Consider the following 13,297-nt stretch of genomic DNA (forward strand, 5'->3'; position numbering starts at 1 on the left):
CCTGACCTTCGTCAAGCATTATCGTTTGGATGGTAACGCTAGGAGCTCAGCCTTTGGTACCGGCGTTCTGTCTGCAGCTCTGAGTGAGGATACCCCCCCTTGTGATCTATGAAAATCCCATTCTGTGCTGCCGTAGGACGAAATGGGAAAGGAAAAATTCTTACCTGGGATTTTACTTTCCTTGAGTCCGTAGGCAGCACAAGTATACCCTCCCTAATAAATTTCTTATATTGTTTTTTGGCATAATTCTTGGTCTGAGTCTATTTGTATTAACACAAGGAGGTTCTGGAGGAGGCTACCTTTATAGGTCACTACTAATGAGTTAATTGTTTTAATCTGTGCCTATTATCTAGGTGGGCGGTCCTAGGATCGGATGAGAACAAAGTTAACCCATTCTGTGCTGCCTACGGACTCAAGGAAAGTAAAATCCCAGGTAAGAATTTTTCCTCTCCTCTGCTGGATACACTGGAGATCTGTATAAAGAAAGGGCAGTGAGAAAAAAATGCAGGTAAACATATTCAACAGGAGGTTTGCCTGACAACAGGACAGGCCTATACCTTAAAAATGCTAGAGCTCGGCTGCCAGGCACAACAGGAACCGGAGCTCAGCAAACACCGCTACTTAACTTTGAATTCGGCGCCAAATCGGGAGTGAGGCGGCGGGCCAGTGACGTCAGACGCACTGCGCCTGCGTTCCACAGTGCGTTCCAGCATGCCGGAAGTTCGGGTACATCGCGGCTTCCGGAGTAAGGTATCTTGCGGCTCGCATGTAACACGCGCCGCCTGACAGCTTAAGCCCCCGATCGGTGTAGAGATGGCGTTAGCGGGTCAGAAGTGGAGCCAGGGAGAATACATGGCTATTTCCATTCTGAGGCCTATAAACCTTGACACAACAAGGTATCACGGCCAAGAGACATAGGCGGGCTTCATCCTCAGATGAGGACCAAAAAAACCACAAGGAGGCATTATGGGGGAGCGGACCTTATAGGGTGAGTGAATTGATTAATTATTGATTAATATGTTCTAGGTGGTCGGTCCTGGGAAAAGATGACGACAAGGTTAACCCATTCTGTGCTGCTGTAGGACGAAATGGGAAAGTCCTGTATATTATAATGCACCCCATGTATAGTCCTGTATATTATACTGCACCCCATGTATAGTCCTGTATATTGTACTGCACCCCATGTATAGTCCTGTATATTACACTGCACCCCATGTATAGTCCTGTATATTGTACTGCACCCCATGTATAGTCCTGTATATTACACTGCACCCCATGTATAGTCCTGTATATTATACTGCCCCCCATGTATAGTCCTGTATATTACACTGCACCCCATGTATAGTCCTGTATATTATAATGCACCCCATGTATAGTCCTGTATATTATAATGCACCCCATGTTTAGTCCTGTATATTATACTGTACCTCATGTTTAGTCCTGTATATTACACTGCACCCCATGTATAGTCCTGTATATTATAATGCACCCCACGTATAGTCCTGTATATTACACTGCACCCTATGTATAGTCCTGTATATTATACTGCACCTCATGTATAGTCCTGTATATTATACTGCACCCCATGTATAGTCCTGTATATTACACTGCACCCCATGTATAGTCCTGTATATTACACTGCACCCCATGTATAGTCCTGTATATTATACTGCACCCCATGTATAGTCCTGTATATTACACTGCACCCCATGTATAGTCCTGTATATTATACTGCACCCCATGTATAGTCCTGTATATTACACTGCACCCCATGTATAGTCCTGTATATTACACTGCTCCCCATGTATAGTCCTGTATATTACACTGCTCCCCATGTATAGTCCTGTATATTACACTGCACCCCATGTATAGTCCAGTATATTACACTGCACCCCATGTATAGTCCTGTATATTACACTGCTCCCCATGTATAGTCCTGTATATTACACTGCACCCCATGTATAGTCCTGTATATTACACTGCACCCCATGTATAGTCCTCTATATTACACTGTACTCTATGTAAAGTCCTGTATATTACACTGCACCCCATGTATAGTCCTGTATATTATACTGCACCCCATGTATAGTCCTTAATATTATACTGCACCCCATGTATAGTCCTGTATATTATACTGCACCCCATGTATAGTCCTGTATATTATACTGCACCCCATGTATAGTCCTTAATATTATACTGCACCCCATGTATAGTCCTGTATATTATACTGCACCCCATGTATAGTCCTGTATATTACACTGCACCCCATGTATAGTCCTGTATATTATACTGCACCTCATGTATAGTCCTGTATATTACACTGCTCCCCATGTATAGTCCTGTATATTACACTGCACCCCATGTATAGTCCTGTATATTGTACTGCCCCCCATTTATCGTCCTGTATATTATACTGCACCCCATGTATAGTCCTGTATATTACACTGCACCCCATGCATAGTCCTGTATATTACACTGCACCCCATGTATAGTCCTGTATATTATACTGCACCCCATGTATAGTCCTGTATATTATACTGCACCCCATGTATAGTCCTGTATATTACACTGCACCCCATGTATAGTCCTGTATATTATACTGCACCCCATGTACAGTCCTGTATATTACACTGCACCCCATGTATAGTCCTGTATATTACACTGCACCCCATGTATAGTCCTATATATTACACTGCACCCCATGTATAGTCCTGTATATTATACTGCTCCCCATGTATAGTCCTGTATATTACACTGCACCCCATGTATAGTCCTGTATATTACACTGCACCCCATGTATAGTCCTGTATATTATACTGCACCCCATGTATAGTCCTGTATATTACACTGCACCCCATGTATAGTCCTATATATTATACTGCACCCCATGTATAGTCCTGTATATTACACTGCACCCCATGTATAGTCCTGTATATTATACTGCACCCCATGTACAGTCCTGTATATTACACTGCACCCCATGTATAGTCCTATATATTATACTGCACCCCATGTATAGTCCTGTATATTACACAATAATCCACTGTAAAGTATTAGAAATATCTTTAAAAAAAAAAAAATATTGTGAAAATATTACATTATAGATAAATATCTGTAAGCACTCCAATCATTTCACACACAATGTATCACTCCCATCCTCTCATACACAGTTTTTCACCCCCATCATCATACAACCAATGTTTTATTCCCATCATGTCACACACAATGCATATCTCCCATCATCTTATACATAATTCATCACTCCCACCATCTCTTACACATTATATCACTCCCATCATCTAACACATCGGGTCAGATTAACAGTTAAACTGTCTTTGTTGCCCATAGCGACCAATCACAGCGCAGCTTTTATTTTCCAAGAGAAAAATACGAAATGAAAGCTGTGATGTGATTGGCTTCTATAGGGACCAAAGTCCCCTGGGGTCATATATCCCACCCCTTATCCCAAAATCTATGTGAAGAGAATGAACAAACATGAAGAAAATTTTAGACAAGAACATGTATGTACATGATGTGATATTAAAAATGTGAGTTCAGTAAATCCAATATGGCCGCTCTCATGCTAAGGCACTTCTTGTGATGTCATCAATAGATGCTTGTCCCCCTGCCCCCCCCCCCTCCTCTGGCATGACCATTTTACTTGTGATGTCATAATGGGCATGACTCATTTACTTATGACATAATAATCAGGGGGTGTGGCCTAATCCTATAAATTGGGGTCACGCCCTGACAGCAGTGTCAGTATCTCTAGCTGGCTCTCATCATGGGGAAGAAGAGGAGGTTGATGCCGAAGACTTTTCCTGTGATGACTGCTGTAGAGAAAATGGATGTCGGCCCTCGCCAGTATGCCGATGACGTCGACATGAAGTCCGATCACGGCGATGATGACAAAATGGATGTCGGCCCTCGCCAGTATCCGGACGACGTGGAGATGGAGGACCTTCCGGGGAACACCACTAACATCAGGGCCAAAAGTACCCGGAAGAGAAAGCGGCCATCCTGTAACATCTGCCGCCGGCTGTAACATCTGCCGATAGGCCCTTAGTATACCATCTGCCCCTTGGCCACCATATAACATCTGCTGCTTGGCCCCACTTACCATCTGCCGCCTGGGGCCATTTACCATCTGCGGCTTGGGGCCATTTATCATCTGCAGCTTGGGGCCCACTTACCATCTACCCCTTGGGGCAATTTACCATCTACCTCTTTGGGCCCACTTACCATCTACCCCTTGGGGCCCACTTACCATCTACCCCTTGGGGCCCACATACCATCTATCCCTTGGGGCCCACTTACCATCTATAGATGGTTTTACCATCCAAACCATCTGAAATTCCAATGAAGATGAGCAGAGCACCACCAGGTCCGGTAAGTTTAGCCGCTTCCCTCCGTCTTTTCCTTGTGTTTTTGTAAACCGTTTTTTTATTTAGGTATTTTCTCTTCTAGGATCCGACTACAAAATAACATCAGGAACCTCTGGTGACAATATTCTGTCCCTGAAAATCTGCCAGAGGTGCGACCCCCGACCTCCTCTCTACAAGTTAGCGGACCTGAATCCAGCCAATCCTGAAGACGGAGCCTGAGCTGCAGAAAATTCATTTAAAACCTTTTATAAATAAACATAGTGTTTTTTTAAATGTTTTTAAAAATTGTGTTTTATTTCTCTTAATTATCAAATTGCACAAATCGTACTCAGCCCCTATTTTCTATGGGTATCCTAAGGGTATAGTAAGTAAGCTCAGAGCTGGATCCTGAAGGGGCGAGTGACCAATATTTAAAAGCGTAATATTTAAAGTCACCCATTTTTGCACACAATCTGCATGTGCTAAAGTTTGTGACTGTTATTATAGCCGGAAAAGTAGTACAAGTCTCAAAATAAATGATCCCCCCAGGTAATACTCCATTAAGGGTAGGTTAATAAAGTACATTCAAGATGGCTGCTCTGATGCTAAGCCACCCTTTGTGATGTCATCATTAGAATCCTGGCACGATAACGCTTCTTGTTTCCTTAGAAACACTATCTGTGATGTCATCGGTGGCATGACTCTGGGGCATAGATAGGGGGTCAGCACCTGTCACCTGAGTGGCCCCCAATCCAGATAATGCCGCACCATGACTACTAGTAATACAGCTAAATAGTGACTGAATATTACCACCGTACTGTTACTAACAGACCACTGTAGGAAGATCAGTATTACCCCCATACATTAATAAGGCTGAAAAAAACACATCCGTCCATCCAGTTCAGCCTGTTATCCTCTAAGTTGATCCAAAGGAAGGCAAAAAAATTCCATGAAGTAGAAACCAATTTTCATGCTTTTAGGGGTAAAAATTCCTTCCCGGCTCCAGGCAATCACAATAACTCCTTGGATCCCAGACCCTTCTGCCTTCTCCTGTCAATCAAAGTGCAGAGGGCGCGGCAGTTGCAGAGAGAGCTGAGGCTCTAGGTGTAACAGAAACGCCCCTGTTGCTCCTAGAGGCTCATTTGCATATATGAAAACATACAGTTTACTTGTTTCAGGCCAATGCCAGCAACAGGAATCTAATGTATTCCTGATTGACAGACTTCTCCCTGTTACAGGGGGAACCTACATATCATGAATGCTTCCTGTCTGGAATGAATACACTGTAAGTTCTCCATATCTACAGTGCAATCACACTAAAGGCACAGACTGCTTATTTATACTGATATATCCTATAAGATCATCAGATAACCTTCGCTTTAAAGAAAGACAATTTATAATTTTTAACAAAAGAAAAAAAATCTTTTAATGAAAAAATAGATTAGTATAAAAGCTTTACACAATAAGGAGATGAGACATGAAAACAGCGCAATGGCTTTGAACTTTGAGTCCTATACTATTTAAAGGGTCACAAAACATATTCTACATTTTTCAAACCAGCACCTGGATCTGAATACTTTTGTAGTTGCATGTAATTAAAAATGTAATATAACCAGTGAGTTATTCAATGAAATGTATCTGTATAGCGCCACCTGCTGTTTGTTCTTTTCCTTATTTTTTGTCCGTCTCACTGAGCTGGTCGCACATGCTCAGTTTAAATCTCCAACTGCAACCTGCCATATGTTCTGTTAGAAGCTATTGCAGTTACAGGAAGAGAGCTGCAGCAGAAAGGACACGCCACATTGAGCTGCCAGGCTGAAAAGAATTAGGAACAATAAAAGTAGAGAATGGGGAGATCTCTGGATCCATGGGAGGTGCAGGGCTGGTTCTAGCTTTGTTCGAAAGAGATTGTCATGTACTATATGATGTCTGATTTTCATATTTTTTTTTGCATCAATTATGGCATAACCCCTTTAAGAGTAAATTCACACGTTGCCAATTAGACATTTCTGCGACTACAGGGAGAAATCCACCTCAAACTTCTCACATCCACCTCACGTGTTTAAAATAGATTTCCTCATCGTCCTTAGGCAGCACAGAGCGGTATGTATGATGCTGCCTGAGGACTTAAGGAAAGTCAAATTACAGGTAAAACAAATTTTCTGTTTCCTTACTGTCCCCAGGCAGCATGTACATACCGCTCTGTGCTGCCTTCAGACTCGAGGAAAGTAAAATTACTGGTAAGGCAAATTTTTTATTACCTCATTGTCACCAGGCAGCACGTACATTCCGCTCTGTGCTGCCTTTGGACTCGAGGAAATTAAAATTACAGGTAAGATAAGTTTTCTATTTTTTTAGCCACAGAAACTTCGGCAACAAATCTGCTGCATATGAACATACCCATCCAATAAATCCTGCATTGGAAATAAAACCCAAAAAGTGGATCTTAAAAACTGGAAGCTAAAAAATCACAAGGAAACAGACAATACATTTTGTAACGTAATTCTAACATATAAATTATTATGACTGCAGAGAGTGAACACACAATAGAAATCATTTGAAGGACATGTGGCTCAGTTTGCGTCTTCACTTCTGCCATATTCTGGATGATCTTCACATTATTACAGCCGCATTATCAGGTTATTACAGCTCATGTTCTTCAGATTAAAGGGGTTATCCAATTTCAAGAAACCCCCCCCACATGTGCCGGGCCCCTCACCGGTAATATACTTACCCCGCTCCCCACACCGCCGTTGTTGCTTCTCCCTGCACACGGATGAAAACATCCGGTGTCGGGGGGGAGCAGCCAATGGCAGGTGGAGACGAGCCTCCCTAGCGTCACCCGGCACATGTGAAGGGGGGGGTTTCTTGAAATTGGGTAACCCCTTTAAGGGCACTTTATCAGGCGCTTCACCACATACATATAAATAGACGTTATCATTTTCGTACCACCAACGTTCCGGATACAAAAATATAAATATTATAAAAGTACAAATTCTTCAAAGCGATTTGTAGAAAACAACAATCAGTGCTCGAGTGATAAGAAAACTTGGGAAATAACTACAGTAAATCATTGAAACACATTAGGAAAGGGTTAACCAGTACCCGTCAGCAGGCGCCCTGCTAGTTTACTTAAACAGGACCTGTCACCTTCTCCTGACATGTCTGTTTCAGTAAATACTTTTATTAGAACTATGCATTGTGCTGACCCTTGATTATTCCTCCTGGCAATGTATGAACAACTGGATGCTACCATTTACCTTGTCAATGAGGTGTGTCCCTATATAGGCCGACACTGTCCGAGTCTCAGTATATGTATGACATACCCTACCCTAAGGGTAATGGTAACATCCTGTTGTACATGTATTCATACATCTCCAGGAGGAATAACAGAGGGACATTACAATGCAGAGTTCTAATAAAAAGTGCATTGATATTTTATGGGGAAAAAAACAAGTACTTACTAAACAGACATGTCAGGAGAGTAGACAATTCATATTTAATGTGCATACATGGTAAGTATGGGTTTCCTAAGGCCTCATGCACACGACCGTTCCGTTTTTTGCAGTCCGTAAACCGCGGATCCGCCAAAAATGGAAGCCGCCCGTGTGCCTTCCACAATTTGCGGAATGGAACGGGCGGCCCATTGTAGAAATGCCTATTCTTGTCCGCAAAACGGACAAGAATAAACTGTAGCAGGGGCCTGATGACAATTCCAAGAGGTAAGGAATGAGGAGATCGAGACCATACAGGTTTGTTCTTAGTAGGTGCCAACATCTTGGACCTTCATGTGCAAAAGGCTCTTTACTATCTGATAAGAACCTGATTACTCCTTAGTACTTGTCCAAAAAGTCATTATGATATTTTTAAAAGCATAATTCCCTGAAATTTTTTGAGTCCTCAAACCAGCAAAAAAGACGGTTATACTGCTACATAGACGGGTCTGTCATTCAGGAGACATTGGTGACAACATTGGTGAAAGATGTAATAGCTGCCATAGAAGTGGTCTCCCAGCTCTCCCAGAAACACGCTATGTAACATGTATTAAAGGGGCATTCCGAGTGTTTAATAGTGATGGCCTATCCATAGGATCGGTGGGAGTCCAAATCCTGGCACCCCCACTGATCAGCTGTTTGAAGAGGTTGTGGAGCTCCGGTGAACCCCGCGGGTTCTTCCTAGGCCAGTGATGTCACGTTCAGTGGTCACATGGACTATGTACAGCTCAGTTTCATTCAAATGAATGGGCCTCGGCCGCAATACCAAGCACAGCCACTATACAATGGATGGCGCTGTGCTTGGTAAGCTGTGAGGAGGCCATGGCGCTCTGTTGTCTTCAAGCAGCTGGTTGGCGGGGTGCAGAGGGTCAGACCCCCACTGATCAGATATTGATGACCTATGTTGAGGATAAAAAGCCATCAACATTAACCTCCCGGAAAACCCGGCCAGTATTTATCAAAGCTGTCTGGCCGTAGCAACCAATCACAGAGTGGCTTTCATTTGTTCCAGTTTAAAGGGATCGTGCCAAGGTTTATACTATTCTTTATCGTGAGGATAATTGTCTGATCAGGGGTGGTCTGAGCACTGGGACCCCCACCAATCACAAGAATAAGGTCCTGTATGAATGCAGCGCCGGTCAGGAGTGCACGCTCCCACTTTATTCATTTATTTTCTATGGGACGAATAGAGTGGCAGTGCGCATGCTTGACCACCAGGGGGACACAGGAGGACCCCCGTTCTTGTGACTGGTTGGGAGGGCATGGATACATTTGGAATTAGGTTTTTTGAGGAGTAATCTGCATTTTTAGAGATTTTTCTTAATCATCAGACGCAAGTACATACATTGTTAAGTAAAAAAAAAAAATAGCCATAAAGCTGATTCACAGATTTAACTTCAGTTCCAGGCACTAGGTAACGGTAATTTCTCCAATCTAGAAAAGGCAGGAGCCCCGAATGTCCCGCTGCGCGCTGAGATCCATGGTAAGAGATCGGCACATCCGCCTGCTGGTGCTTTTCAGTTCTTTGGCTGCTTCGAGTGCCTTGTTAAGAGGCCACATTAAATCAACGAGCTGTAAGATATCTGAGCTCGGCGGAGGAGTGACAGAATGTGGACGACGTAGCTCAGGCGGGTTATATACCATAGGGGGGTACAAACTGGCCGGCGTACCATATCTAAAGAAAGAAAGAGAAGACTTTAGCTTACACGCATTTTATAAATGTCGGTCGCATATGCAGATACTGAGGAGTTGACTACCCATTGGCTCATAGGAGTAAGGCCTCATGCACACGACCGTTGTTTGTTTCCGTGTCCGTTCCGTCTTTTTTTGCGGATAGGATGCGGACCCATTCATTTCAATGGGTCCGCAAAAAAACGTGGACAGTACCCCGTGCTCATGCACACAACCGTAGGTATTTTGCAGTCCTCAAAACACGGATCCGAAAAAAAAAAAAAAAAAAACGGATGACATTCAGCTGACCTCTAATAGAACAGTCCTATCCTTGTCCGTAATGAGGACAATAATAGGACATGTTAAATTTTTTTGCGGAACGGAAGTATGGCTATAGGGAAACAGAATGCACACAGAGTAACTTCCGTTTTTTTTGTGGACCCATTGAAATGAATGGTTCCGCATACGGTCCGCAAAAAAACGGAGCGGACACGGAAAGAAAATACGTTCCGGTGCATGAGACCTCAGATTTACTAATTCTATCTAAGGCCCCTTTCCCACGAGCGAATGTCATGCTCCCGTCCTGAACTTTCCAGCACTGACGAGGGTCGCATAGCATTATATTGATTTATGATGCTATGTAACCCTTACAGTTCTGGAATGTATTGGATAACACAGACATAATGCTGGCAGTGTTATCCAATACATTCCAGAACTGTAAGGCCTCTTTCACACGAGCGTGTCCGGATAAGGTCCAGGTGCGTTGCGGCAAACCCACGCGAGTAGGTACGCAATTGCAGTCAGTTTTGACTGCGATTGCGTTCCGTTGTTCAGTTTTTATCGCGTGGGTGTAATGCGTTTTGCACGCGCGTGATAAAAAACTGAATGTGGTACCCAGACCCGAACTTCTTCACAGAAGTGATGGATCATGTGACGGACCATGTGATGAGCGTAGTGACGTCATCAAAGGTCCTATTCCTCACAGAACAAGACAGAAGAGATGCTGGCTGCGCGAACAAGTGGATTAAGGTGAGTTAATTTTTATTTATTTATTTATTTATTTATTTTTAACCCCTCCAGCGCTATTGTTCTATGCATTCTGTATTCAGAATGCTATTATTTTCCCTTATAAACATGTTATAAGGGAAAATAATAAAGATCGGGTCCCCGTCCCGATCGTCTCCTAGCAACCGTGCGTGAAAATCACACCGCATCCGCACTTGCTTGCGGATGCTTGCAATTTTCACGCAACCCCATTCACTTCTATGGGGCCTGCGTTGCGTGAAAAACGCACAAAATAGAGCTTGCTGCGATTTTCACGCAACGCACAAGTGATGCGTGAAAATCACAGCTCATGTGCACAGCCCCATAGAAATGAATGGGTCCGGATTCAGTGCAGGTGCAATGCGTTCAACTCACGCATTGCACCCGCGCGGAAAACTTGCCCGTGTGAAAGGGGCCTAAGGGTTACATAGCATCATAAAATCAATATAATGCTACGTGACCCATCAGTGCTGGGAGGTCAGGACAGGTGCTCTCCCTGACACACGCTGCAAGTCCAATGCGTGGGACTCACTTGTCTGAAAGGGGCGTAATATTTAGACAGTTATCACAGTGGCGCATGCAGTATTATCAGTTTGGTACAATAAGGGCTGATGCACTCAGCTGTTGCAGTTTCTCTGGTCTGCAAATCGCGGATTCGCAAAACACAGATACTGGCTGAGAGCATGCCGACATATTTTTTTTTTACTCCTTCAGAAATGACCTATCCTTGCCCGCAAAACGGACATGAATAGGACACGTTCTACACGGACTTACGGTGTGCTGTCCGCATGTTTTGCAGCTCCATTAAGATGAATGGGTTTGCATTCGATCCGCAAAAAATGCGGATGCGGAGCGAAAATATGTCCGCTTGCAGGAGCCCTAAATAAGCAGAGGTTAGCAGCTAAATTATTTGAACCATCTATGACTTTACTAAGGGTTGGCACAGACAGTGTTGGGTGCTATGGGAGAAGGGTGCCTGGCACCTAGTGACCCCCTATCTGTATGATAGCTTATGGTTGCTTACACTATTGGAGGGCTGTAATGCACAACAGGGGTCTGTACATAGCTCACTGGTGGTGTGTGGCTCACGATCCAATGCTTGCAGTGTGGACGTCTCCGAGAACGCCGGTTATAATCACAAGTAAACATTCCTGTACACAAAAAAGGTCAGATATCAATTTACTAAAAATCTGAGTATATACAGATACATTCTTAGGCCTCATGCACACGACCGTAGTTCTGGTCCGCATCCGAGCTGCAGTTTTTGCGGCTCGGATGCGAACCCATTCACTTCAATGGGGCCGCAAAAGATGCGGACAGCACTCCGTGTGCTGTCGGCATCCGTTGCTCCGTTCCATAGCCCCACAAAAAAAATATAACATGTCCTATTCTTGTCCGTTTTGCGGACAAGAATAGGCATTTCTACTATGGGCCGCCCGTTCCGTTTCGGAAATTGCGGAAGACACACGGGGGGCTTCCATTTTTTGCGGATCCGCGGTTTGCGGACCGCAAAAAACAGAACGGTCGTGTGCATGAGGCCTTTGGGTTAGTCCAGGCTCCAGCTGGAATTTTAAATTGAGTGGGAGCTAGGCTGCTGGAATGGCCACTACACTTTGAATGGAGCTGTGCTTCCTGCTCCGTTCAAAGTGCTACTTCCAGCAACAGAGGCAGCAGGGAGCAGCCAACGTCGGACCACCACTGTGCGGGGTGTGGGACCACCCCTGATCGGGTACTGACAGTAGGTCATCAATATCACGAGCCTGGAAACCCCCTTTAAATGTATGTCAGCTGAACCCACTGGCAGGATCAACCAACCATTTAATGTGTATGGGGGCCTCCCGACACGTCTCTGATAGCAGATGTGTAGGAGGAGAGAAGGGTTGTGCATATTGGATTTTAACATGCGCAATCCTTTTGTTAACGTGGAGGTAAAGCTGTCTGCCAGAAGTGTCTCCCCTCTCCCATTTACAACACATGCATTAAGAGATAGATGTCAGTCTAAGGGCACATTCACATGACCGTATATTTCTGTCTACATCCGTTCCGCAACAATTCATTTAAATGGGGCCACAAAAGATGCGGACAGAACATCGTGTAAATTCCGTTCCGTGGCCCCGCAAAAAAATATAGGATGTCCTATTCTTGTCCATAATTGCAGACAAGATTAGGCATTGTTACACAGGAGAAAGACGATCCGATCCCCAACGGATATGGTCATTTATTTTGCGGTCAGCAAAAAACACGGATCTGCATAAAAAAACAAATTTCACCGGTGTGACGTCCGTGTTGCATCAGTTTTTTTTGTGGACCTATCGTAACAATGCCTATTCTTATCTGCAAAGCCGACAAGAATAGGTCATGTTCTATCTTTTTTGGGGGACTGCGGAACGGAAATACGGATGCGGAGTATTTTTGCGGACCCATAGAAATGAATGGTCTCACATGTATGGCCGGGTTTAGGCAGTCTAAGGCCTCGTCCACATTTCCGTTTTTCACTGAGGTGCGCCGTCCGCATTTTCCACAGACAGCACACGTACCCATTTATTTAAAATGTGTCTGTTCACATTTTTGTATTTTTCTTACTGACCGTGGGTCAGTAAAAAAATGACGGAGACATGCACTACTTTGATCTGTGATGCGGACCAAGCACGCCATAGAAGTCTTGCTTCCGTGGTGCGTCTGTTTTTCACTGAAGACTGATAGGAGATTCTTGGGAAATTTATT

At 44.0% G+C, this 13,297-nt stretch overlaps 1 protein-coding gene across 7 annotated transcripts in view; it reads right to left on the minus strand.

Moving 5' to 3' along the window:
• Window positions 1–8,029: 8,029 nt before the first annotated feature.
• AKNA (AT-hook transcription factor) overlaps window positions 8,030–13,297 on the minus strand; it is a 57,601-nt gene continuing 52,333 nt past the window's right edge. For all 7 annotated transcript variants that reach the window (XM_040405179.1, XM_040405180.1, XM_040405178.1 and 4 more), the window contains exons 21-22: window positions 11,598–11,724; window positions 8,030–9,533 (exon numbers count right to left, since the gene is read on the minus strand). In XM_040405179.1, the coding sequence (XP_040261113.1) occupies window positions 9,293–9,533; window positions 11,598–11,724 (368 nt within the window). In that variant the 3' untranslated portion in view covers window positions 8,030–9,292. The remainder of the gene's footprint in view (window positions 9,534–11,597; window positions 11,725–13,297) is intronic.

Source organism: Bufo bufo, chromosome 8 (assembly GCF_905171765.1).
Source record: "Bufo bufo chromosome 8, aBufBuf1.1, whole genome shotgun sequence".
NCBI classification, from domain to species: Eukaryota; Metazoa; Chordata; class Amphibia; order Anura; family Bufonidae; genus Bufo; species Bufo bufo.